General features: G+C 42.6%; 2 protein-coding genes and 1 long non-coding RNA gene across 3 annotated transcripts; 2 read left to right on the plus strand and 1 right to left on the minus strand.

Annotated features, from left to right (window-relative positions):
• Nucleotides 1–1433: 1433 nt before the first annotated feature.
• ints3 (integrator complex subunit 3) lies at nt 1434–17370 on the plus strand. The gene is made up of 28 exons (XM_085445255.1): nt 1434–1762; nt 2331–2414; nt 6316–6399; nt 6476–6589; nt 6879–6963; nt 7052–7118; nt 7230–7371; nt 7458–7685; nt 9039–9230; nt 9316–9403; nt 9509–9588; nt 9693–9784; nt 9869–9975; nt 10077–10196; nt 11419–11548; nt 11637–11691; nt 11808–11911; nt 12001–12165; nt 12250–12403; nt 14399–14467; nt 14549–14624; nt 14712–14825; nt 14900–14948; nt 15050–15217; nt 16310–16410; nt 16493–16565; nt 16641–16797; nt 16873–17370. The coding sequence occupies exons 1-28, from the start codon at nt 1679–1681 to the stop codon at nt 16948–16950; spliced, it is 3060 nt and encodes a 1019-aa protein (XP_085301381.1). The 5' UTR covers nt 1434–1678; the 3' UTR covers nt 16951–17370.
• A 4372-nt stretch (nt 17371–21742) lies between these two features.
• LOC146683546 (uncharacterized) lies at nt 21743–23270 on the minus strand. The gene is made up of 2 exons (XR_014917378.1): nt 22260–23270; nt 21743–22179 (listed from the first exon to the last, which is right to left on the minus strand). It is a non-coding gene; the product is annotated as an uncharacterized LOC146683546 (long non-coding RNA).
• Nucleotides 23271–25786: 2516 nt separating this feature from the next.
• Nucleotides 25787–26379, plus strand: LOC146683547 (C2 calcium-dependent domain-containing protein 4A-like). Its single transcript, XM_085445558.1, has one exon. The coding sequence runs from the start codon at nt 25807–25809 to the stop codon at nt 26377–26379; it is 573 nt and encodes a 190-aa protein (XP_085301684.1). The 5' UTR covers nt 25787–25806.
• The last annotated feature ends 1551 nt before the right edge of the window (nt 26380–27930 follow it).

Raw genomic sequence — 27930 nt, forward strand, 5'->3', positions numbered from 1 at the left:
AGACCGGGGCAGTTTCTCAGCGCGAGTCTCAGTTCGGGAGGCTGCCCTTGCTAGCAAGAAGTTCTGTGTGTTTCTCTTCTCTGATTCCCTACTGAAGAAGTGTTTTAGAGTATACCTATTAACACAGATAGTTCTATCATTTTTCATGTCAGTAACATGTATTCAAGTCCACATCAATTAACATGAATTTGTCTATGAAAACAATACAGTCCACTTTAGACAATCCAGCAGTTTTTCTAAACCTAAAGTATTTTGAAATCGACCACTGTTGTAACAAATCAGTTTATACACTTTCTTCCTTCCTAGATGTTCTGGGATCAGCTGTAAGTGCTGTTATTACAAAATGGAAGCATTTAGGAACCACAGCAACTCAGCCATGAAGTGTCAGACCATGTAAAGTTACATAGTTGGTCACTGGGTGGTGAGGTTTAAGTGACCAAGTTTAAGTCACCAACACTCTGCCGACTCTGCAGTGCTCCAAATCTCCTCTGTTATTAACATCTGCTCAAAAAAGGCACCAGGAGCTTCATAGCTAAGTAGACCCTGGAAGTGGAATGTGCAGGTGGTCCAGTTCTTTCTCCTAGAGTGTGCAGATTGATTTTTGTTTTTACTTTACTTTATATTGTCCTGTTTTGTCCATAATAAAACTAATAGATATGAGGAAATGGACGTCCGCACTGAGCCAGCAGTGCGGACGTCCGTTATGTTAGTTCCAAAATAGCCCACTGCAGAGTAGTCAAATGTGGTTAAAAATCTGGATTATTCTTCTTCCCACTGTTCTCTTTGCTGGTCTCCACAGTGAATCATCATCTCCATTTCCTCCTATACCACTATCCTCCTCAGTTGTACCAACAGACAACAATGCATGATAAATATGAACAAATTTTCTGTCTCTGACTTTTTGGACCAACAACAACTATTTCTATCTTTTCTCTGCCTGGTTCTAAAAGGTTTTGAGACATTTAGGAATTAATGTCATCCATGCAGCTCATTTGTTTGGCTGTCTTTTTGTCAGTGCCAATGTCTCCAAACCTTCCATCACAGGAGGTCTCACTACCATCTTTTAAACATTCCATTTCACATTCCTCTTTTTGAGTTTATGTTGTTACTGGTTTTTACTTGTTAGATGTTGACATTTGGGATGAAGAAAACCAGTTTTTTTAAATTATTATTTTGTACATACTTCAAAAGTATCTCAAAAGGTGGTATAACAGCAGTCTAAGTGCAGTAAGCAGACAAGTACTGCGTACTTTACAGTTCTTCAATATTTGCTCTACAACACTATAAACACGCTGAAGCCCTTTCCATGCTGTTGGCCTTCAGTATAGGCGATCGAGGATTGGCTCCAGGTTCTCGCTCCTGTTATTGGTCCACGCTCACTTCAGTCTGTGGTGTAAGTGAAATGATTGGTCGGCGGCGTGTGCGGTCCCGCCTCTTCCCCCTGCTGGCTCAGTGCGGACGTCCGTTATGTTACAGTGTCGGACAGAGTGGGACTCACGGTCCGAACTGACCCCGAAAAAGTTCTGAAAACACACATTAAAGGTCCGAAGCGGCTCACCGCAAGGCACCGACCCTAAATCCTCCGTTATACTGACACAGACACCCATCACGTCCCCCAGCACAGGTAGTCCCAGTCCGTCTCAACTCCGCGGGGCCCGGCGAGGCGCAGTGGGAGCAGATGGAGCCTGCACCGGCGAAAGCGAAGCCGCAGGGCCGGCTCCTGGTATCCACCCCACTGGACGCCAAAGACGAGCTGGAGGAGGTAGGTTGACGCTGTTTAGCTGATCTCAAGGCAGACTAAACCCGGACTAAACCAGGACAGAGCGGGCTTATGGGCAGACAGCGCAGCCTTGGTATAAAGACTCCGCGGTACCATTTTATTAGACGGTTAGCACGGCTAGCAGCAGGCTCATAGCGTTAGCTCAGCAGAAGGGTACGTTGCGGGACTCGGAACTGCTACCGGAGGTGTGGAATTTGTGTCTCTGCTGTCGTGGTCGTTCACGGTGTGAGGGACTGCGGACCGAACCGCGGGGCTCATTAAAACCAAATCAGTTAGCTTAGCATGCTAACTCTACGTAAACATACGAACATAAGAAAAGTGACATGCGCAGTGTCTCACTTGTCAGACGCTAACTGTGAGTGCTGTTTGATAAAGTTCAGTTTTTCTGTGGGGCGCCGTCAGCTGATCGACTAGTTGATGCTATTTTTTTTAATCTTTACTATTTTCTGTTTGTGTTTCTCGTATTTGCATTGATTCTTGTTGTGCTTGTGTTGTCGGTGTGTTTAGTGTTTGTTGTCTTGTTTACACTGATTGCTGTGTTTGCTTGCAGAGATTGGAGCGCTGTGTTGGAATCGTCCAGGCACTGACCAATGGACTGTCAGAGAGGGAGGCCAATGACGCACTCACGGCCAACGTAAGAAACATCAGTACTACTACTGCTGATACTACTAATGACTTCCACCCATGTGAAGAAACGGAGTAGCATTTGGAGCTAACATAAACACATTTTGTGCATTCAGCCTTCCTGGGGCACAGTCTGAGCTGCAGGAGCTTTACATGCAGGCTGCATTTGGCGGGTTTGTAAGGTACAACTCAGCAGCAACTCATTTATAAACTTACTTTCCAGGAAAGAATCTAAATCACGCTTTAAAGCCAAATAAACGAGAGCTAAATAAAAGAATCAGTGAAAACATGGCACATCCACCTCATTTTTAACTCAGACTCTGAACATAACCTGATCTCCAGCAGGTGATGTGTTGAGCATCAGTTACCATGGTGATTTAGTCCTTCATGACACAGAAAACTCTGACTTTAGCCTCACAGCTCACTAATGCCTTTATCTTCACAATTCGTAGCACACCTCTCAGTACTATTACATTTAATACTCACACATAGTACTGCAATCACCAAATTAAACGACTATGCTTGTATTTAGGCATGATGTGCTTGTAGGCGAAACCTAACAATACTGCAGTATCTGAAAACCCAGAGTTTGTACTAAAGAACGACTGAAGACTCTTATTAGGGTTATGTGCAGGATATGTAATCTGTGGATTAGTTTGTTATGATGTGCCGCTGATGTGGGCTGTGATCCGAAAATATGACGTCTACAGATTGCATGTCAACAACTGGCCAGTCAGTGGTGTCAATCAGTGAGTCAAGAGTAGGGATGGGTACCGGTATCTGGTGCCATAATGGCACCGGTTCTGACATAAACGGTAGTAACCAGACCGAAAAGCAGCGCACATTTCGGTGCTTTTTTTCCCTGAGATGTCATACACTTTGGATTCTAGCCAATCATTTTACCTTTGCAAGGATAGTAGGCGGGCCCAGGTAGGTACGTTCTTTTAGAGCAGAGCTACAGATTAAAAATGCCCAAGGCGAAGCGGTCAAAAGTCTGGCTGTGCTTCACATCAAAAGATGCAAACTCAGCAGCCTGCAACAAGAGCTTTAAGGTGATACTGTGCAAAGGAGGTAACACCTCGAATTTGATGAAACACCTGGCGACGCATAGCGTTTTTTAAAAGCCGAGAAATGCACCGTATTTGATAGCTTGCTGCAAGACCTCACACCGAGCGCATCTACTGCGTGTGTGGTGCCTGTTATCGACCCGGAGTTATCAACATCCCCCAAGAACCCAAAGAGGAGAGTCCTGGCCCCTAGCCCTGCCAATGTAGCATAAATGATGATGAATGATGATGGCAACAGCAGCCGTTCTTCTCTGCACCTTGAGTAGGCTAACCACGTTATTAAATTAATGCATGTAAGGTAAACTAGCAAACACCGTTGTAGTTACCGGCACCGGCACTGTTTCAAAAGTACCGGGTTGGCACCGGTATCAGATAAAACTTAAACGATACCCATTTAAGTTTTGGGTGGCTGTAGCTCAGGTGGCAGAGCAGGTCAGCCACTAATCAGAAGGTCGGTGGTTCGATCCCAGGCTCCCTCCTGGCTGCCAAATATCCTTGGGCAAGATACTAACCCCATGTTTGCCTACTGGTGGAGGTCAGAGGGCCCGGTGGCGCCAGTGTCCGGCAGCCTTGCCTCTGTCAGTGCGCCCCAGGACAGCTGTGGCTACAATGTAGCTTGCCATTGCCAGTGTGTGACTGTGTGTGTGAATGGGTGGATGACTGAATGTAGTGTGAAGCGCTTTGGGGTCCTTAGGGACTAGAAAAGCGCTATACAAATGAAGGCCTTTTACCATTTTTACCATCCCTCGTCAAGAGAGAGATTTCTCAATAATCGAAAGTGTCATTTTTGAAACCGATTCATGGCTTGTTTTTCGAGTTTTCTTTGGCTCATCATCATATCGTATCAAATTTAAAATATTGTTGCTCACCTTTTAAAATTATAAATAATTTAGCCCCTAGCTATCTTGTCGATCTCCTTAGTCCATATGTCCCTGGGCGAGCCCTCAGGTCTTCAGCCCACTTACTCTTGGTTCAGCCTAGATCTAGACTTAAATCTAGGGGTGACCGTGCTTTTGCCCTTGTTGCACCTAACCTGTGGAACAACCTTCCCATCGCTATCCGTGCGTCAGACTCCATTCTATCTTTTAAATCTCATTTAAAAACTCACTTATTTAACCTAGCTTTTCCATCTAGTTAGTGTCCCTATTTTACATTTGGCTCCATTTTTATCTATGTACTTTATCTTTTAGTTATCTGTTCTTAGTAAGTTTGTTCTTATATTCCCTTTTATTCCTGTATAATTAGTGCCTTCAACCTGCTGACATATGTGGTAATTTGTTAATGGTCTTTTATTTAATCATGTCTTAATTTCCCTATTTCTATTGTAAAGCACTTTGGTGTCCGCAGGTTTTTAAAATTTGCTATATAAATAAAGTTGTATTGTAAGTTGTAGCTCCTCTGTGAAGCTAAGTGTGATCAGTTCTGCAGCATCAGTGAGAATGTGAGGGAGTACAACGCTGCACACTCCACACATTATCCTGCTGCTTCTATCAGCAGTCCACAAAGATTGTGTGGATGCTTCAGATCAACTGTTCCTCTCCTTCTTCAAACTTTTCTCTTCCATTGTTTTGGTACAGGTTCATCTTGGTTTCATTTTTTTTTTCCAGAACTGTGCTGGCTGTGTTTGATGCTATCTGGCAAAGTCTAATCAGATGACCACCAGTGGTTTACACCTTCTTGGTTTTCAACAAGGTGCAAACCTTGTTTCCTGTTATTAAAGTGTTTCTTGATTGTCTCTTGAATGTGATGCTTGATGATGCTCCTGCCTTCTTAACACTATTCCTGACTTAGTTAGATGGTGGTTTTTCTGAACTGTGGAAATAATTCTGTCACCATGCTCTTTAATGTATCTGTGGTCTTGGTTTGTTGTTGCTGCTTGGTGCATTCAGTCTTTTCAAGAATGAACCAGATTGTTGGATACGTCTAAAGATTTAGCTCTCTCTGATAGGGCTGTTCGATATAACGATATATATCGGATGACTATATAAAAACGTCTATCGTTTCATTTTACGCTATCGTTTGTTTCGTGGTGTCGCAAAATAAACTGTTTACGGCAATATTTACGGCTGTGTAATAAATACTCACAAAGAAAACGGCGGCTGTTACAACTTATGTCTGAAAATGTATCGTTTCATGCATCGGTTAAAACACTCGACTCCAGGTACATGACGCGCAGCTGGAAACACTTCACGCAAGTTGAGCTGCCCGAGATTCACAGAATTTACAGAAAATGTTACATTTTTGTGATTTATATCGTTATCGGACGATAGATGTCTTAATATCAGGATATGAGATTTTGGTCATATCGCACAGCCCTACTCTCTGACTGGTTCATTTGGGTATTTCAGCCTAACAATGACCTCCTTCACTTACACTGACATCTCTTTGACCCTCATATAGAAAATTTCAGTGACTATAAAATACAAATACAATCCTTGGAATCGACTCCAGATCTATATTAACTTAATGAAATAACAAAAGAACAGGTCTCTCCATGAAATTGAAAATAGGGAACTGTGAATAAAAAATTCCTGGAATTCCTTATTGCAATATTTTTATTATACTCCTTTAACTAAAGCAGAGAGTTTGATTTGAAATTCAGTGTGGTAGTGTGCAGAGACTAAACGACAAAAATGTGTCCTTGTCCAAATACTTCTGGATGTCAGAGCTGGAAACATCTAATCTCTAGTCTCTCTAATGTGCTCCAATTCTGAATCACTTCATTCAGTCTACTCTGTGTTTAACAGCTGGAACCAGACACCTTCCTGATTTTCTGAGACCTGAAAATGAAAAGACTATATTTTTGTAATTTGTGTCTAACTTCCTGTTTTACCTGTTCTGTAGGCATGTAAAGGTCAGCAACAGCATGAGGAGGTGTGTTTGGGTCTCTTCACACTGGTCCTCACAGAGCCGGCTCAGGCCCAGAGGGTGAGTTTCTGCAGCATTGTGGGTAATGTCTGATGCGACTCTGACATTACAATAACATCACTATGTGTGGTGATAGTGTTACAGAGACCTGGCACTGGTCAACAGAGATGGGATGAACGTTGTCCTGGTTAAAATCAACCAGATCTTGATGGAGAAGTTCCTGAAACTGCAAGACGTCCCCCGAACACAGGTAAACCAATACAGGTGGAGACACACACACACACACACACACACACACACACACACACACACACACACACACACACACACACACACACAAAGATAACTGCACACAGTTATATACAAGTGTTTTGGGTAGCAGGGACCCGTGTTTACCATTGTGAAGGAACAGAGGCAGACCAGGTTAGGTCCTGAGAGGACAGGACAGCAGCGTCCCTCCTCAGGTCCTGGTCTTAAATGTGGGATCTCACCTGAACCTGACTGTGGTGGTTACTAATGAAGTGCTGGTGTGTGTGCAGCTAGTGTGGCTGGTCAGAGAGCTGGTGAAGAGTGGCGTGATGGGAGCTGATGGCGTCATCATGACACTGCTGAAACAGATTGCAGGTGAGACACTTGGATTTTTACCTGAGCTGAAACCACGAATCCTGTCACCACTCGCTCTGACTGTAATGTCACTGTTCTCTCTGCACAGGCGGAGACATCTCCACCAAAAACCTGTGGCTGGCTGAGAGTGTCCTGGATATCCTGCTCGAGCAGAAGTATGATTCACTGTTTTTTTCAGACTGTAGTATCAGCTGCTTTTTTCTGTCTCTGTTAGAGCCCAGAGTGGGTTTTTATAGTGCAGCAGCTGATTATTTGTGTCTCTCCAGAGAGTGGGTATTGAAGAGTGGGATGCTCATAGCGATGTCAGTCTACACTTACCTTCGCCTGATTGTGGACCACGGAGCTCCGAACTTGCTGCCTCTGCGCCAGAAAGAAGTGGACTTCTGCATCAGCATGCTGAGGGAGAAGGTAATAAGGAGAGGAAGGAAGTATGGTGTGGTCTGTTATGTATTTAACGCCTTCTCTTTACACTGATGACCTCTCTCTGTCTGTAGTTCATGGATTGTCTAATCATCGGCAGAGATCTGGTTCGTCTGCTGCAAAATGTTGCTCGGATCCCAGAGATGGAGCTGCTGTGGAGAGACCTGCTGCACAATCCTCAAGTCCTGAGCCCTCAGTTCACGGGTGTCCTCCAACTACTGACGGCTCGGACCTCCAGGAAGTTTCTGGCCTGTCGACTCACACCAGACATGGAGACCAAACTACTGTTCATGACCTCCAGGGTAAAGCCTCTTTTACCTCATAAATGTAATGATCTTTAAGAAGAGGGTACCACTCTGTATTTAATTATGTTAGAGTGGTTCTCCACATAACTAATTTCCAGAAGTTGATTCTGTTCATCTGCTTCTTCACTCATTCTCAAGTCTCACCTGACTGCAGGATTCCCCAACCTTATAAGTAGTACATAATGACTGAAACTATCACCACCAGATCTTTTAGTACCACAATATGGAATTCAAAATCTGAAAAGCTCAGTCTCGTTTTGGCTTTAAACTGGACAAGCACTGATCAGGTGACCTCAGAGGTGTAATAGTTATGTAATGATGTAGTAGTTCACAGACACAAGAGAGCTTTTAAGGAGACAGACCTTGGCTAAATTCTGGGTTCTGGAACCGCATGTCATCTGGATGTCATCTGCGTAACAATGCTTTAAGATGCCTTCAAAATCATTCAGATGTGTCCCTGTGTAAGCATATACAGGAAAAGCAACATGGGCCCTAAGATCAAACTTTGGGACACATCACAAGGTAAAGTGGGAAAATAAACTCCTGTGAGAGAGACAGAAAGAGAACAAGCCCAGAACTGACTCAGAGATGTCCACCCACAATTGCAGGCTGTCACTCAGGATACCACAATCTACTGTGTCAAAGGCAGCTGAAAGATCCAACAGTGTTAGCCCCTTGCTGTGAGTGGGACCTGAACACATGCCGAGTTAAGTTAAGAGTCCATTACAGTCCGTTTAGCTGCAGGTTTATCTGTAGCATCTGTTTCTGTCAGAGACAAGAAAACCAAGTTTCTGGTCTGATTAGGATCATTTAAGATGAGATGGACCATGCATTTATCAGTGCTGTCCTGCGAGGAGCTGGAGGATCGTTTCACCTCCAGCACGGTGGCTGTCAGCACCTGACAGAGACAGCAGGTCCTGCAAAAGCATCCAGGGAGGAAAACATGTAGTATCCTGATGAATCAGGGAACACCATGCTGATCAAATAGCACTGGCAATTGCAACAAATCATCATCACCAATATCGCCTGGACTCCAGCCTTTTTCCCCCTTCCTTCTTCTGCGTTCACAGGAGGTCAGCTAAAGGGTATATATAGGGCCCTGAGAGAGTGGCTCACCAGGTTACACAAAAGAAGAGCTGTGATATTTCTTAAAAGCTCAGATGTGTAGTAGAGCCTGACAGTCATACTCACCAGTGCAAAAGCCTCCAACAAAACAAATACAGCAGGTAAACAGGTCAGACAAAGGTGCCATTCGCACTCTCACCTCAACCACGTTATTAAATGCTGTGATTTGGGTGTTTCTCCACCTGTGACTCAGTTGATTTTGACTCTTTCTCCATCTCTGCTCAGGTGCGTTTTGGGCAGCAGAAACGGTACCAGGACTGGTTTCAGAGACAGTACCTGTCCACAGCAGAGAGCCAATCACTACGCTGTGATCTGATTCGCTACATCTGCGGGGTAGTACATCCATCCAATGAGGTCCTGAGCTCTGATATCCTGCCACGCTGGGCTATTATTGGCTGGCTGCTAACCACTTGCACGGTAAGGGGATCTGGTTTCAGGCTGTCAATCTGCAGGAATTGTTATAGGTCAATAACTAATAATCAATTGATTTGTGTGACTGCAGTCAAACGTGGCGGCCTCCAATGCTAAGCTGGCTCTCTTTTATGATTGGCTGTTCTTCAACCCTGAGAAGGACAGCATCATGAACATAGGTAACACAATTTAGGCTACACCAGAGTGGTGTTGGTCAGAGATGATGTCATCATGTTATTAGGTAGACAGGTAAAACAGCACTCACCTGTGATGATGTGTTTCAGAGCCAGCCATTCTGGTGATGCATCACTCCATGAAACCTCATCCTGCCATCACTGCAACGCTGTTGGACTTCATGTGCAGGGTAACACACACACACACACACACACACACACACACACACACACACACTTTACCAGGTTTTAATTTCTCTCCTCTTATTGTTGGTCTGCTTTCTCCCCTCTTCAGATCATCCCTCATTTCTTCCCTCCTTTGGAGTCTCAGGTCCGTCAGGGTGTCTTCAACTCGCTAAACTTCATTATGGAAAAGAGGGTCCTGGCGTAAGAAGCATCAATATTTATTGATCATTGACCACTCTATCACAGGGATCATTTTTGATTATTGGTTATTGATCTCTCTTTCAGTCACCTCGCTCCACTGTTTGATAACCCAAAGCTGGACCGAGAGCTCCGGTCAATGCTCAGAGAAAGATTCCCCGAGTTCTGCAGCCCACCATCACCTCCTACTGAAGGTAACACACACACACACACACACACACACACACACACAGGTGAGTAGACACAAACATTAACCTCTTCCCTCTCTTTCACTTTATTTTTTTCAATTATGCAGTGAAGATGGAGGAGTCTGTTTCCATGGAGATGGACAATCATGTGTTGGACAAGGAGGAGAGTTGCTACGACAACACAGAAGCAACTTTCAGTGACGATGAGGAGGAAGTCAACAACAAAGGTAACACCTGGAGAAACAACTTCAGATGACTTGATTGCATGCGCTGTTACAGTTCCACGCTCTCGCTGGTAGCTCCCTGCGTTCAGGGAGAAATCCTTCTCATGCGAGTAAATTTACTTTTGACAGTTTGTAGGCGGAGCTCAAATGAGGACGGGGTCCTAATGGGATTGGTCACTTTGTTGTTCAGGTTATTGCGTTAAACTGAGTTACACTGGCAATGACAGAAATGCTGTTTTAAACTGTGTTTGTTTACAATTTGAAAAATAACATTTGCTGAATTAATTATTAAGTTATTGTTTGTTGTGCAGCAGAAATACTGACAACTGTCACTGGATTACTTTAATGTTGAAGACATATTTTAAACCAGAGGATTCTAAGGCAAGTCCTGAAGGCTCTCCACTGCTGTCCCATTAATCTGTTGTACAGTATTGCATACCTTCTATGATTTAAGTAATTTAAAAAACTCATAACGAGAATCAGGAAAGTAAATGTGGATCCGAATCTGGTAATTATAACTTTGGCCAAAATACAGACATTGAAAACTGCCAACAAGAAGTTGCTCAGTCTACAGCGAATGTGTAACTGCACATACATGTTTGGATGGGAGTGTTTCAAAACGTGCCCTAGAATTCTGATGAAGATGTTTGTCACTATTAAAGTGAAGCAATAAGAGAAATGCAACACAAACAAGAGACTGTCAGCAGTTTCCATCAATGTTTGCACCATGCAAAACCCTCAGTGTCTAAGATGTATGTAAAATTGAGAGGCGGTTTGCAGTGAAGGGGTGATTGGGACTACCATTGCAGCCCCACCTAACTACACTAAGTCATGAAATAGAGATGATGGGGTTTAAATTTAACAGTTATATTTTTCTATGCAAATAAGTCAAAATGACTGAACAAAACTGAATGAATTTATTTTAAAGTGGAGTAAACAAAACAATACAAGTTGGACCAATGAAACAAGTTTAATTGAAATAAATTGTATCCTGGAATAAAACAGTTTAAAATGGTTTAGAAACTACTTTAAACCAGAATAACCTGTTTTATCCTGGATTTAACTGGTGTGGTATTCCAGTTTGGGGAAGAAATATGAGCTGTGAGTTTATAAATATAAATTCAATTTCCAATTCATAATTTGGAAGTTTTACTATAAATTTCTAACAATTCACCCCAAACAGGAAGTAGAGTATTTGACCACCTGTCCTCCCATCACTGTTCAGGAAAAAAGAGGGAGTTCAGATTTCATCCAATCAAAGAGGCTGTGATTGAGGAGCCTGCTGATATCACACCCTGGCTTGACCAATTAGATGACACAATGAAGGAGAAGGTGCAGCAGATTCAGAAGACCAGGTGAAAGTCCAGTCTTTTTTCAGGTCCTCAGGTTAGATGTTACATCAAGGTCATTTCCTGTTAACTGACAGCAACACTTCCTCTGCAGTGACACAGAGACTCAGTGTGAGGTGATGCAGGAGATTGTGGATCTCATCCTGGAGGTGAGCTATCTTGTTGAGTTAAATGAGTAATTCGTGGCTTATCAGAAAAGAGTGCGTCCAGCTGCAGGGCTTCAGTGTTAAGAGATGTTGGTACAATGTTGTGTTCTGTCCTACAGGAGGACTTTGACACAGAGCAGATGTCAGCTCTGGCTTCCTGTTTGGCCGAACTGTTCAAAGATCATTTCAGAGGAGAAGTCTTGCCGGAGGAGATCACGGAGGAGTAAGATCAGACTGACTCTGTCCCCTTCTCTCTCTCCTTATTGACTCATGTCTGGCTCTCTCTGATGACCCGTCTATATTTCTCTGTAGGTCCCTGGAGGAGTCGGTTTGTAAACCCGTTTGTCTGATCTTCAGGAACCTTGTCACCATGCAAGAGGACAACAGCGGTTTCTCAGTTCTGCTAGACATGCTTGCTGAACTTTACCAGAAGCAGCCAAAGATCGGTTATCACCTGCTGTACTACCTGAAGGCTAGGTGAGCAGGTGTGACAAAAAAGCTGCTGTCACAGATGTTGATAGGAGAAACGTGGTTAAACTCCATGTCTGTGTCTGTCAACAGTAAAGCAGCAAATGGGAAGATGATGTTGTACGAGTCATTTGCTCAGGCGACGGCCCTTGGTGACCTCCACACTTGTCTGATGATGGACATGAAGGCTTGTCAGGAGGACGACGTCCGGCTACTCTGCTACCTCACACCCTCAATTTACTCTGAGGTAGGCTTACCCAAGTCTTACATGCACCACAAAAAGTCTCTAAAAAAGAGACCAGCCAGAAAATCTTCACACAGTAGAAGTACTGATTTAAGAGCATCCTTCCAGGAACTTATTTTTTCCCTTCATGTCCTTTAAAATGCTCCTGAAACTTCCATCCTTCTTTTCCAATGAGCTGCTGTCATTGGGGACCAGAGATGGGCAGTAACGCGTTACTGTAATCTGATTACTTTTTTCAAGTAACGAGTAAAGTAAGGGATTACTATTGCAAAAACAGTAATTAGATTACCGTTACTTTCCCGTAGGAACGCTGCGTTACTGCGTTACTAAAACCGTGATTTTTTGCAAGAATGTCTCATGACAGTGACGTAAGCAAGCACGACATTCGTGACAACAGCTGTGTGCAGATCAACAGTGGATCACATATCGATTGTGGGAGAGAGTATGAGCGTGCAGCGTTTAAAGCGTGGAAGTACTGACCTTACTTTGAGTTTGATTCCATAAAAAGTGACAAAAACATTAGCGTCCATCGTGCGTGGGAAGAAAACTTCTTTTTACAGCGAAAAAAACCCCTAAACTTCCAAACAAGCACCGAGTGCGCAACGACGTAATGGGAAACTCACAGAGAAACTCGCGGATTCTTCAACTGACCGCGGCACACCTGCACCAGGGTAAACCTCCGCCTGCTTTACAGGTGAAAATAGAGCAACAGGACCGCTGAGTCTTTGACTTTATTTATTTTCTGCTGTGTTTTACTTGCATCTATTTGAAAGACTGAGTGTAAACACAAAAAATATTTTATTTTATGTGCTGGAATGTGCAGAAAATAGGTTTAAATGTTAAACTAATTCAAGTCAGAGAATGGTGCATATAATTACATTTTTGCTTGATGCATAAAGTTAAGATTAAAACTAATAAAACAAGTTTTAAAAAGAGACTTTTCCATTTGATTACATTTTGTATGATGGATTATGCAGAAAAAGTAGAATTGGGCTGAAAGATCTATCGCTTTATTACCTATTCAGGTTGTAAATCGTGTTTTTAAAAAGTAACTAAGTAATTAATTACTTTTGAAAATAAGTAATCAGTAAAGTAACTGGATTACTTTTTTGGGGAAGTAATCAGTAATTAGTTACTGATTACTTTTTTCAAGTAACTTGACCATCACTGTTGGGGACACACTGTATGATTTAATGTTTGACTGTACTGAAACAGAGGAGTGCGGTAGTAGTGACCCAGCATAAGACAAACACAAGTACAAGAGTAGCCTAACCAGTAAAAGTACAACATAACAGCTTAACAATAATTAAACTAACTGAACTCTTAAACATCATCAAACTGGAACATCATGTCTTGGGTCACTCGTTCTCAGACATGCCCGGGCTTGTCTCGGGACAAGGGAACATAAAAGTATGGCATCGCTATAGAAATGGTATCACAATATGACATTTTTATGTGACGTGAAAATGTAGTACTCTTTTTTTTTGCCTGTCCCGTTTGGCTCTTTTGCCATCAGAATTATTGTCTAAAGGCGAAGAAAGATGCCCAACGGATTTACTTTACCAAATAAACCATCCCAGCCTTGCCGTAATGGTCTATTTGATTCACCTTTTATTGTTTATTTTATTTTTTTATTTTCACTTGTTAGATACGGGACAGACTTGAATGAGGAAAAGAAAAGGGAGAAAGAAAGAGGGGGGGAAAAAACAGCGGAGAAGAGGGACGGGGATAAAGGGCAAAAAACAAAAACCAACAAAATAAGCAGACAAAAAATACATATATCAATCACCTGGATCACCTGTTGAGAGCAATAGAATAAACAACATCATGATGATCGATGGGAATATAACAGTAAATACTAAATGTTAAACATTATTGTGCAGCACGTAAGATCGACAGCGCACAGTGTGCTTTGAGGTAGGAGCCAAAAAGGGTGTAGTTTGTGTGTGTGAGCACTGAAAATGTAGTACTCTGATTAAGGTCCCTGCTCTTGTTCAGTTTCCAGATGAGACGCTGCGGAGTGGCGAGCTTCTCAACATGATCGTCGCCGTTATCGACTCCACACAGGTAATAAACCTGATCGGTGCGTCCCCGCTGCTCTGGCTGGGAAACCATGTCTCATCTGTGTGTGTTTGTGTGTGTGTGCAGTTACAGGAGCTGATGTGTCACGTGATGATGGGGAACCTGGTGATGTTCCGGAAAGATTCTGTGCTCAACATCCTCAGTGAGAAACTCGGATTAAAAGTTTGACTCTTCAGTTTTTCGGGCCATGGTCCATCTTCATTTGCTTGTTTATCCTCGATCTCCACAGTTCAGTCACTCGAGTGGGAGACCTTCGAGCAATATAGCACCTGGCAGCTGTTTCTGGCCCACAGCATTCCCCTGGAAACCATCATCCCCATCTTGCAGCACCTCAAATACAAAGGTGAATAAATCCTCAATAGACAGGGACACAAAGCAAAGGAAAGATTGTAACCCTCCTTTCTGTTTATGGTTCAGAGCACCCTGAGGCCTTGTCCTGCCTGCTGCTGCAGCTTCGCAGAGAAAAGTATGACACATAGCAGACACCCCATTTCACATGTGTTTCTGTTCCGCATTTGAGCTGTGTTTCTGTGTCCCTGTTAACATCCCTTCATGTTTTTGTGACAGGCCCAGCGAAGAGATGGTGAAAATGGTCCTGAGTCGTCCCTGTCACCCAGAAGACCAGTTCGCCACTAGCATCCTGAGACACTGGGCTACCAAATACGACGACACACTGGCAGAAAACATAAAGGCCCAGCTGATCAAGAACAACAACCAACCCCGCAAGAGACAGAGGTAAGCACAGAGAGTTAACCACAAAAAGTGACTAACGTAGAAGGAGACTGAGTTGAGGGAAAAACTCTAAAAAGACAGGTAAGAAAAGAAAAACAGATGAGGGCACAAATAGATGAAAGAGAAAAAAGACAGAAGAGGTTAGGATAACGTAAAAACAGAAATTACAATAAAAAGGACAATTTGAAGGCGATGACATAAGGATGTAAAAAAAAAACAGGTGAGGACTGTGAGTTCTGCCTGGGGCTCTCCCCTCTTTGCATCTGTACTTCTTGGGGCTCTCCTCAGCTGTGTCCCATATCAGGGGCTTCACACTTGCAGGACTCGGCCCATGCAGAGTGGGTTCTTCAAAGACCACAAGGCCACAAGTAAGTGGCTATATGATACAAAAACACAACATCCTTATAAAATATGATGTAACGCTGTAGATCAGGGGTGTCCAATTCCAGGCCTCGAAGGCCGGTGTCCTGCAGGTTTCAGATGTGTCCTTGATCCAACACAGCTGATTTAAATGGCTGAATTACCTCCTCAACATGTCTTGAAGTTCTCCAGAGGCCTGGTAATGAACTGATCATTTGATTCAGGTGTGTTGACCCAGGGTGATATCTAAAACCTGCAGGACACCGGGCCTTGAGCCCTGTAGTTGGACAAACCAGCTGTTGATGAACTTACCCCAAAATATATAAAACGTTTTCAGACAAAGGAAATCAAATGTGCGGTAAGTCGCAGGATTAAAACACAAATTAAAATAAAAAATGTACATACTTTATATCTGTAAGCAATTGGAACCTGAGCTGCATTAAGTCAGTGGTTCCCAAACTGTTTTTGCTAGGCCCCCCTTTGAAAAATGTTCTTGTTGGTTTTTCTTCCCTTTTCATACCGCGCACCTCCCCCCCCACTTGTTTTCAAATTCAGGTAAAAGGAGAACACATTTGTTGAAACCTTTGAATTGGGGCAGCCTTGTACGCCTTCAGATGCAGCCTTTAAAGGATGTAGCTCCTGAACTGGGACATGCCCCTCCTCTGTTCATCTGTACTTCTCAGGTTCATTTCTTTGTCTGTAGTGTCAGTTCTGTTAACGTTATTCTGTCTTCAGTCTGCGCAGTTCGAGCAGTAAACTGGCTCAGCTGACCCTGGAACAGATCTTGGAGCACATGGACAACCTCAGACTGAGTCTGAGCAACACCAAGAACAACTGTCAGTACCCTCACACACAGTTCTCGATTGTCAACCAATTACTGATGACCTGAATGTGCTAATGTCTGTATGTCTCTGTCAGTCTTCACTCAGACTCCGATACTTCAGGCTCTGCAGCACGTCCAAGCAAGCTGTGATGAGGCCCACAAGATGAGGTACATTTACTCCCACAGACACACACAAACGATTACATCACAACACTGCTGTTTACGTCTCATCTTCCCTGTCAGGTTCAGCGATCTGTTCGCCCTGGCGGAGGAATACGAGGACTCTCAGACGAAGCCGCCAAAGTCGCGCCGTAAAGCTCCAGCCTCGTCACCTCGTTCCAGGAAGGGAGTCGCTCCACCCACCAACAATGAGGAAGAAAGTGCATCCAGCAGCGGCTCTGTATGTACCCCCTCTATACACGTTCAAGTCTTGTTTTGGTTCAGGTCTGTTTCTGATCTTGTTATGTTGTTGCAGGAGGAGGAGGACTCAAAGCCCAAAGCTCCAAAGAGGAAACGGAAAGGATCATCAGCTGTTGGCTCTGACAGTGACTGAAGGAACCTCCAAACAAGATCACATGCCAGCTGCTCCATGTACTGGGAGAGACCATGTCTCTTCCTGATGACATGCACTGACTGCTGCTGGGAGGTGGAGCTCTGAGATGCTGCCAACTTTAACTCCATGTGATGAACTGACTTTTAATGTGCTGTTTCCATGGAGACCAGCAGTCGAAGGTCACTGTGTGTGGCTGATCTCCCACAATGCACTGGGGGAAGGAGGAACTCAGACTGATTTTAACAGCAGACATGATGATGATGATTTTTGTTCCTTTTTTGGGGGGATGGGTTGTACTTTTTTTTTGGAAAATCCTCACTTCTTGCTGTTTTTAGCGCCTCCTTCCTGTTTGGCTCCCTGCAGTAAAAGCTCCGTCATGTCAATGAGTTCTTTGTATAAAAACTGATGGTTGGTTTCAGACTCAGCTGTCTGTTATTGGGAGTTTGATGGGGGTGGAGAGGGTGGAGGGGAATGGGGTGTGCCGCAAAGGTCCTTTTAACACCTTTTCGTGGCGTTCATCAGATGCAGGAGGGTAAAAAACAGAACAGACGAAGCAGCTCAGAAGTGAACTGACTGGGTAATAAAACGGTGAGAGCACGGAGCAGCCAGTGAGGAGCAGTGATGTCATTGCATTTCTGTTATAGCTGGACTGAGCCAATAGCAGGACAGTTTCAGAATTAACCCATGTGTTGTCCTTGGGACATTTTTGTCCTCTGCAGAAATCTTTTGCTATCAAAAATGTGTTTTTTATTCATCAAATGGTCTGAAAATAACAGTTATTCAGTACTATGCTATGCATGATTGGAATAAGTTTTAAGTAATTTGTTTTATTTATGGGGTTTTTATTGTCCTCGGGGATGAAAATGTGCCCAAAGTACAAAGTGTTGCAAAGAGCCGTATTTTCACACCATACTGCTTTCAAACATCTTTGATCTTGAATCACTGATGTGTGGGGTCAATGGTCTTGCTTAAAGGTCATAACAACCACAACAACAACAACAGGCAGCCCAATGAGGAGGCAGGTGCTCTACATTCAATTCAATTGTATTTTTACAGCGCCAAATCACAACAACAGATGCATCAAGGTGCTTCATATTGTAAGGTAGACCCTACAATAATACATACACAAAGTATGCTCACAAGCCTCCATTGCACTGGAGGCTTGTGAGCATACTTTTTTTTTTTTTTTTACCATGTTGAGGAAAGGAATGACCAGTAGAGCAAAGCATATATTGTCCTCTAGTATAATGAGAAGGACGAATCAACTTTCAGGAAGATCCAGGGTTAGAAGATAAAGAAAATATTGCCAATATTTAGATTACATGCTACCCTTTCTCTGAAAAAGCACATCACCCTCCTGCAGAAGTGGAAGAAGGCTATGAAGTGAAGGAAGTGATGAAGAATCTGAACTATGTTCAAGTAGGTTCTCATCAATCCAGGACATGGTAGTCTGAGGAGCTTGGAAAGAAAGTGACTGGGCTTCTTGAAGTTTCTTGAATTTTCAGAATGTGAAACTGAAATAGAAGATGTGTCAGAGGACTACACATCATCCATTTCAATTATGATGAAGATCAAGCAAGAAAGAGAAGTCAGCTGAGACAGAGGAATATTTGCAGTAATGTGAGGAAACACTGATCTGGTCTTCTATCCTTCCCAGTGACAGACGATGCATGACTCTCTCGTGCGTCAAAGAGAAAGACAATCTACCACAGTCCAAGCACATATGCCAGGTCCCATACTCCTTCAGTGGCTTTTCTACTCGAGTACTGAAAGCATTATATACAATGTATTCTGCTTGTATTATGCTTTTTAATTTTCAAATGCCAATGGATGCATCAGAGACCAAGTTGGGGTTCAGTAACTTGCCCAAGGACACCTAGGTAATAACTCCAGACTAGAGCACACAGAGATTGAATAAGATAAAAACATGGGCAGTATGTGATGCCAGGTACAGCTGTACATGGAGTGTATGATGGCAAACCGTCTGGCCGCGAGTTGTCCCTAACATTGCAGAAGGTTTCCAAAAGAAAACAATCACCAGTAACACCTTGTTTACTTCATATGCCCTTGGCCTGCAACTGCAGAAAAAGAGCTGTCCATGATGGGACCAGTACAGAGGAATAAACCTGAGCTTCCTCCTGCACTTGTGTCAAATATGGACACGCCTTTGTTCTCATGAAAGTTTGCCTTCACTCAGACCCATGCCCTGGTGTTCCTACCATGCCAAAACAGAAAAATATCATGTAATGAGTCAGAATAAAGTTGAATAAGACCTTGAAACACAGAGATGAATGATATTTTATACTTACTGCTTTATAAATAGTCAAACCAGTTGAGGTCATTTTTGAGCCCAAAGGACAACAGATGTGATTATTTGCTGCCAGTAAAAAACTTGAAGTAGTTTAAAAACAGCTTCCCAAATTAACTTCGACATATACCCGTCTGTGATCATCTGTTAAAGCAACCAATTTTGGTTGTGAAAGGATAATCACAATAACTGATGATTTTATTTATTTTGTTACCTGAAAACACCTGAAACATTTCGTATAAATGAGGTTTTATCAGACATATGGAATAAAGAAATAGTGTCAAAGTGTTTGAATTAAGTTTTAATTAAAAGTGGGGGAAAATCCACTTTATATTAATTAAGTATCAATCAAACCAGATGGGGACATTTTTGACCCCTGAGGACCACAGGTGTGATTATGTGCTGCCATTTAAAATTTGTAAATGATTAAAAAAAACATTCTCACTAAAAATCAACATACAACACTCTGTGGTTATTCAGATAGTCATAATAATATAAACATTTAAATACTTTATTGTCTCATTTTGTTTTCGCTCAAAAACAGAGTATACTTCATGTAAACAAGGTCGGGTGGCCCTAAAATGTAAAATGTAGGGTAAATTTTGTGTTAATGTGTTGGTCTTAAGTAAAACTAAAGTGTAACACTGAATTGATTGAAAATTTATACTTTATACTTTAAAAAACACTCAAATGAAATGGGGACCTTTTTTCCCCTGAGGACCACAGGTACATGGAAATCGAGAGGACATTATGACGATTAAACATCATATCACAAACTGCCCTGAGTAGGTTTAATATGAAGCCTGGTGTGGTCGGCTGATCATTACATTTCATGAATTCTCCAGTGTTCAAAGTTTTTAAGTTATGTGACCTCTGAAATAAAGAAAAAATACAGGGTGTATCAGAAAGAATCATCAGATTTCAAAGTACTTGAATTCTGCAACTGTTCACGGTAACCATTAAAACACATACAGCTTGAAAGAACATATTATGGAGTTTCACATGGTTCCTGGTGTTGCGCTAAAAAGTGATTTCTTATTTACCAAAAAACCTGCAGACCTGGGCCCTATTTCAGGAAGCCGGTTTAGAAAACTCAGAGTGAAAAACGACACTCACGGTTGAGTAACCCCGAACTGTCCAACTCGGAATATTCCGTTTCAGAAAGGCTGATAACAATTAGTTCAGTCAACGCGGAGTTGCTTTAACCCCAAGTGAAGCGCGCGGACGAGGATACATAAAGCCCTGATAAGCGGAGCACAGATTAAGCGAGTCACCATGGAGACGGAGGGAAAGAAGGCGCGGTCAATGCATCTTACAGCGCTTGAGGCCGAAATTCTGATGGCAGTATATGCCGATAACATGCAAATTCCGCGGAAAAAAGTAACACAGCCTCAGCTGCAAAAGCATGCATGGCAAAACATAGCCGACAGAGTCAATGCGTGAGTGTTAATATAAACATTGATCTAGGGATTTCCACCCATTTAACACGTTATTTTATCATATGTTATTTTATTTGTTATTTTATACATTTTATTTTGTGATGTGATGTGAGCGCAGGTGCAACCCAACAGGCCCCAAACGTGCCTGGCAGCAAGTAAAAATGAAATATAAAAATATAGTCCAAACAGGTGAGGTGTAATTGTATTATGAGCCATAGTGCTTGGTCTGTTTGTCCGATGTAAATCAATTGCAGTTAGAGGCTACATTAATTTCCCCTCTGTAAGCACTTATTGAAATTATCTGAGCACATTACAAGTACATATTTGCTTACTCTGTATGCTCAAATGTGGCCCGTTATAGCCAACAGAAAAAAAGCGGAGGCCCGAAAAACAGGTGGGGGTCCTCCACCACCACCACTCACAGAGGCTGAGCAGTTGGCCCTCAGCCAAAACAGTGGGCGCCCTGTGGCCGAAGGCATCTCTGCGGGGACATCCTCTGAGTCAATAACCCCACAGGGCACAAGTGCCTACATAAGGGGTAAATTCAAAATAATACATGATGTGCATACATCCTTTCTTCACAGTCACCTTTGCAGTGCGACACATTCATTTGATAAACTCTTTACCATAATGAATTATTTTGTAGTGAAGTTATTTTCCTACTGATTTTGCCTTCCCTCAGTCTTGGTTGTCTTTGAGAGCATAATGACAATGAAGTGTAAGGTGCTTGGTATGTTTGTTAATTGCCATTTGGTCCCTTGTAAGTTATAAGTGACCTGTATAAACCTCATATTCTATCAGTTGATGGTGATGGTGTACTGCATCTGGTGCAGCCTCCTGTTGAGCCAGACCAACATGCAGTTGTGAGTAATACTCCACAGATTATATGAGTTTACAGTAGAACAGCAATGTTGTTTATTTCTTTACTACAGGAAAATAATGAAGAAACATTGACAGCTGTTACAGAGGAGGAAGCAACAGAGACACTCTATGAGGTTTACATCTTTTAATACTTTGTGTACAGGAAACACAGGCGACCAATAAAGCCAGTTGAACAAAAAATCTGTTTATTCTTCTTTCAACATGTTGAGGTGATGGGTCAAAAGAAATGATTGTGACATATGGTGTCTCTGACTGCGCTTCCATCTTGTATGTCCGTGGGAGGGTCAGGATGTTCATGGTTTGGATCACTGCTGATGTTTGGTTCAGAAGGACAGTGTTCTCCTCTAATTGTGGCAATGTTGTGAAGAATCACACATGCCACAATAATGTCACATGCCCTTTCTGGGGTGACCCTGAGTCTTTGCAGGCACTGGAACCGGGCCTTAAGCATTCCGATAGTCATTTCAACTCTGGCTCTTGTCCTGCAATTAGCCAGATTATATCGCTGCTGTGGGCCCGGTTCAGGGTCAGGGTAAGGGGTAAGCAAATAGGGTAAACATGGATACCCCCTATCACCAAGCAAGTAGCCAGTGAACTCTCCTGAGACAGAAGGATACACTTCAGTTCAAATGTCCCTGAAGCAATTGGTCTTTATATATTTTAAAGTATTCTCAACTCACCATGTCCAAATTTTGTGCTCAGTGTACATTCACGGAATATTTGTGAGTCATGGACAGAGCCTGGCCACTTGGCTTCCACATTTGTGATAATGTTGGCAGCATCACATATGATCTTCACAGTGCAGAGAACACAAATTAGCATCCATTACTATAATGAAATAATTTGTTAGTTTGAAATGCTACAGGGAACTATGTACCTGTACATTAATGCTGTGGAAAGACTTCCTGTTCACATAGTCTCCTTCATTTACTGAAGGAGCAATGATTGGAATGTGAGTGCCATCTGTACAGCCAATCACGCCTGGGAACCGTGAAAATAAATGTAAAATTTAAGTAGTAGTCCAAGTATCACCACATCATAAATTAAGTTTTGTTCATCCTGATACCTGCAATTTTGTGGCATCCCTCTTTGATGAATCTTGTGGGTCTATGACCGGGGAACACCACAAACGAGTACAGGAGACGTTTCAGTGCAACTGTAACATTCCTGACTGCCCGACAGACGGTAGCCTTGGAAACGTGCTCAGCGTCACCAATATTATACAGAAAGCTCCCGTTTGCAAAAAACCGAAGTGCAATACAAATAATATGTACAGAACTGAGAGCATGTCCGCGATGTGTCACATGCGTAATATATGGCCTGAGGATGTTATCCAAATAAATTATAGATTGTGCTGAGAAACGGTAACGTTCACACAGGAAATCATCAGGTAATGATAAGATGTCCAGACGCGCTCGAATCACTCTCTCCCGGCGGAGAGCTCTGCGGAGAATTTGGGCTTCGATATCTACCGGCTCTTCAAGGAAGGGACACGCCATGTCTGAGACTTCCTACTGTCAGGTTTCCGACAAAGGGGCGGAGACAGTCAGGGTTAGTTGTGGTAAACCTGCTAGGGGGCAGGTTAGCTTCACGGCGTGTGTCGTCATAGTGACTCACTCAGGCTGCAGCTGAACTCGCTTTGTGAAACCGAAAACCCAGAGTTTTCGTTAACTCAGGGTATACTTACTCAGATTTTCCACTAAACCGGCTTCCTGAAATAGGGCCCTGCTCACCATATGGGCTGAGTTTGACTGTCATATTGACATACGCTGTGTGTCTGGAGGGGACACATTTAGCACTTATGAACATTGTAAATCTCTGATATACCCTGTATTAAAAAAAAAAGTCAGTGAAAATGTCCAGATGTCTTTAAAAACATGAAATGAAGCAGGAGGAATATGGAGGTGGTCTTCATCTGGAAACCTGAAGAATATGAATGTAGTGTGGTTAAGTCAGCATGGCCCCACCCTCTTTGTGATAACTAAGCAGTTGTTTACCATGTAACATAAATCCTGTGTTATCAGAAAGAAACCTAAATAATGAAACATAAGCATGGGATCAATGTTGGAAAAAGCTCCTTAATCCAACAAAAAGTCACAGGGTTAGAACGGTCTGTGATATATTAACAGATTCATTGATACAAAAAAAGTGAAAAAGATTGTTCCTAAAATCAAATTCTTAGATCAGTGAAGGAGAAAACAGATTATGAACATGTAAAGGTTCCTAAAATGTGAGAAAGAAAAGATACAAAATAAAATGTCTTTTTAAAAGCATCAGACATCCAAAAGAAAACAAAGTAGAAATAAAATAAATTGAGAGCCACGTAAATCAGATGATTCCACTGTAATTAAGGTGGACTACACCTTTAACAGGTGTGTGGTGTCATTGGCTGCTGCTCAAATACACCTGAGAGTGAACCCTGTGTGATAAGTTGAGCGTGTGCAGACAAACTATCAGGTTGTTCTGGAAGCCTGAAGGTGTGGATGTGAGGACGTGCTGCCCCCACCTGAATGTTATATTGTCCATGAGGTGAGCAGCAACAGGCAGAGTAATACAGAGATCTTCTGATGTGACTGTTTCTGCTAAGTGACAACTTTGACTTCAGCTACATTATGTGTATATAGAGTCTTCAAACCTCTTTAGTGTTTACAAGGCTTTCAAATGTTTGACTGCAGGACTTCCACACCCACGTTTTGTGAAGTACAGCCTCTAAATAGTTCCTGTTCCTGATAAGTTGAGCACACGCTCAACTTATCACACAGGTTTAACTTATCACACAAATAAACGGTTTGAGACACTTGGTGCACAAAGCTAACTAAATTCTAGTCCTTCAGTGCCTCTAAAACCTTCTCAGTCACTCTAGGAAATGTACATGATTTGTAATCAAAGTTTAATTGCTTTCATGAACTTTGTGTGCTTAGTCCTTGGTGAGTGAACCCAGTCAGGTCCAGTTCAGTGGTTCCAAAGATTGAGAGATGCTTGCCAAGACATCTGCCCTTTTTTTTTTTTTTTTTTTTTTTTTTCTCTCAGCGTCCCTGCAGCTTCAGAATTGCTGTAGATCGGGGTGTCCAACTCAAGTCCTCGAGAACTACTGTCCTGCAACTTTTAGACAATCCCTGTTCTGACACACCTGAATCAAATGAATGGCATCAGGCCTTTGCCAAACTTGATGACATGCTGAGGAGGTAATCCAACCATTTGATTCAGCTGTGTTAGAGTAGGGATGCATCTAAAAGCTGCAGAACAGTAGCTCTCAAGGACTCGAGTTGGACACAACTGCTGTAGATGAAATGGTTCTGACCAAGAATTAAGATTTTTCCCAGTAACATGTTCATCAGAAGGTTGTGACTACAAAGTTTAACACAGCCAGCTTTGCTTTGCGCTGGCAGCTTAAACAAACCCAAACCACAGGTGAAAATAACAGTATTGTGAAAGCAGTTATCAACTCTGTTAAGCTGGGCTCTACTTTTCTGCTTTGTATCATAAAATTGATCATATGGCTGATAAACATGTTAAATTATTTTCTGGTCTTCATGTGAATCGCATGAAGCGTGAATCTTTTTTCCACTGCATGCATAAATCAATATTTTGTACACCAAACATGTAAGGTCAGCAAGACGTCCATGTGAATGAACACTTAAAAATTGCTGCAAGAAATTAATGTTTGCAGCTCTGAGTATGCATTTTTCTAAAATTGATAGTGATTTTATTTAATAGGGTTGAAACTTTTAAACCTCTCACAGGATTAGAATTTTCTCAAATGGTGTGAATGGATGATGGGATGAGCTTGAAGGGAGAAAATTATTAAATGGTTATTTTCCCAAACCATGAAGTGTTAAAAGCCAGTCATTTAATATGTGATGTCACCACTGTTATGCAAAATAGAGATTAAATTGTACTTCAAAATAGTGTGTGTGTGTGTGTGTGTGTGTGTGTGTGTGTGTGTATATATGTATTTTAGTGGAAATGCCCCAGAGTGGTAAAATGGAATACCTGAATTGCTGTGAATGATTTTATCTAAGCATGTTCAGGGCTGCCATTTGTTTCTAAGGTGATGGCTGCACATTAGAGCTGAAACTTTAATGTATGCATGCATCCAGTTTAATGTTTCCTGTCCCACAGCCTCAGGAAGGACATGTGATAATCACAATCATGTTCAGGTGTTTGTTATGTTTGCAGAAATATCAAAGAGACCACCTATAAACAACATTTTGGAAGGAAAGCACCATGTCGGCCTTTAAGCCTAGATCTTTGCAGACTCTGGTTCTAACCCCGGAGAAGATCCCGAGTTTCTTTCTCCTACCCTGCACGCCGCGGCCTTATCCGGTGTCCCCGGAGCGGACCAGACTACTTTCTCATCATGGTGGTGATAGTGAGCGCCCCCCTGAGAACCCACCTAGCCCTGCATCCTCTCCCAGATTCCACACACCCCTACCAGTCATTCACCCTCACAATGCCGCTGCAGTATCTGCGGACGTAGACATGGACCTGACCACACGTGCAGCTATGTCGCTGTGTCACGTGCCGAAGGTGACCACGCCCTACGGTTTCCGCAATGTGTTGGCTGTGAGCCCCTGCACACGGCGACGGGAGTCCCTGTTTCATCGGAACAGAGGAGACCCCCACACTGTATCTGACCCAGCAGACCTTGGTCCTGGTCCCAGTCCTAGCAGGCGTGCTAGGACTGCATCCCTGCATCCAATGAGGACTCTGGGTCTGCAGGTCATTAAGGCACTCCAGAGACCTGCAGCTACTCTAAAAGCTCTAAGTCCTGCAATCCAAAGGACTACCCCCAAGTGATGTCACATACAACCACACTCATCTGATAGGTGGAGCAGATCTGAAACTGCTGCTGGTTTTAAGCTGTTTTAATAAAATGTTTGAATTACACTTTAGTTTCCTGTGTGTCTGAACAAGATTACTAAAGACTGTTCTATGCTTTTATTGTGACAATTCTCAGCAGGGAGAAATATTTCCCCTTCCTGTGGAGGAATTTAATAGTCTTGGAGTACACAAGCCTTATTTGGCGAATGTGTACATGAAATGATCCAAGCAGCAAAGGATAATGATAAATTACAAAAACCCACCAAAAAGTGTCTAAATTGAATCTAAATGACATTACTGGGGCTCATTCCAAATGGACTGCTGGTACTTATGAAAAAAAATAAACATTTCCTTTTCCTCTAATTCAACAACCAGAATTGAACAATAATCAAAATGTTTCTACAAACACTCCTAATTTGTTCAGTATGAAAACCCAAACATCCATATCATCATATTCTAACAAATTCCTTTAAATCTGGTTAGAACCAGAGTCTGCAAAGATCTAGGCTTAAAGACCGACATGGTGCTTTCCTTCCAAAATGTTGTTATAGGTGGTCTCTTTGATATTTCTGCAAACATAGAACAAACACCTGGGCCCTATTTCAGGAAGCCGGTTTAGAAAACTCAGAGTTAAAAATGATACACGGGGTTGAGTAACCCCGAACTGTCCAACTCGGAATATTCGGTTTCAGAAAGGCTGATAACAATTAGTTCAGTCAATGCGGAGTTGCTTTAACCCCAAGTTAAACGCGCGCACGAGGATACATAAAGCCCTGATTAGTGGAGCACAGATTACGCGAGTCACCATGGAGACAGAGGGAAAGAAGGTGCGGTCGACGTATTTCACAGCGCTTGAGGCCGAAACCCTGATGGCAGCATATGCCGACAGCATGCACATCTTGCAGAAAAAAAGTAACACAGCCGCAGCTGCAAAAGAAAGGGAGCATGCATGGCAAAACATAGCCGACAGAGTCAATGCGTGAGTGTTAATTTAAACATTGATCTAGGGATCTCCACCCATTTAACACGTTATCTTAGTATATGTTATTCCATTTTTTATGTCATACATGTTATTTTGTGATGTGATTTGAGCGCAGGTGCAACCCAACAGGCCCCAAACGTTCCTGGCAGCAAGTAAAAATGAAATATAAAAACATAGTCCAAACAGGTAAGGTGTAATTGTATTATGAGCCATAGTGCTTGGTCTGTTTGTCCGATGTAAATCAATTGCAGTTAGAGGCTACATTAACTTACTGCCTGTAAGCACTCATTGAAATTATCTGAGCACATTACAAGTACACATTTGCTTACTCTGTATGCTCAAATGTGGCCCATTATAGCCAACAGAAAAAAAGCGGAGGCCCGAAAAACAGGTGGGGGTCCTCCACCACCACCACTCACAGAGGCTGAGCAGTTGGCCCTCAGCCAAAACAGTGGGCGCCCTGTGGCTGAAGGCATCTCTGCGGGGACATCCTCTGTGGCAATAACCCCGCAAGACACAAGTGCCTACATAAGAGGTAAATCCAA

The sequence above is a fragment of the Copadichromis virginalis genome, linkage group LG22 (genome assembly GCF_057382275.1).
Source record: "Copadichromis virginalis isolate Kocher_CV1m ecotype Utaka linkage group LG22, C_Virginalis_male_GT1.1, whole genome shotgun sequence".
Lineage (NCBI taxonomy): Eukaryota > Metazoa > Chordata > Actinopteri > Cichliformes > Cichlidae > Copadichromis > Copadichromis virginalis.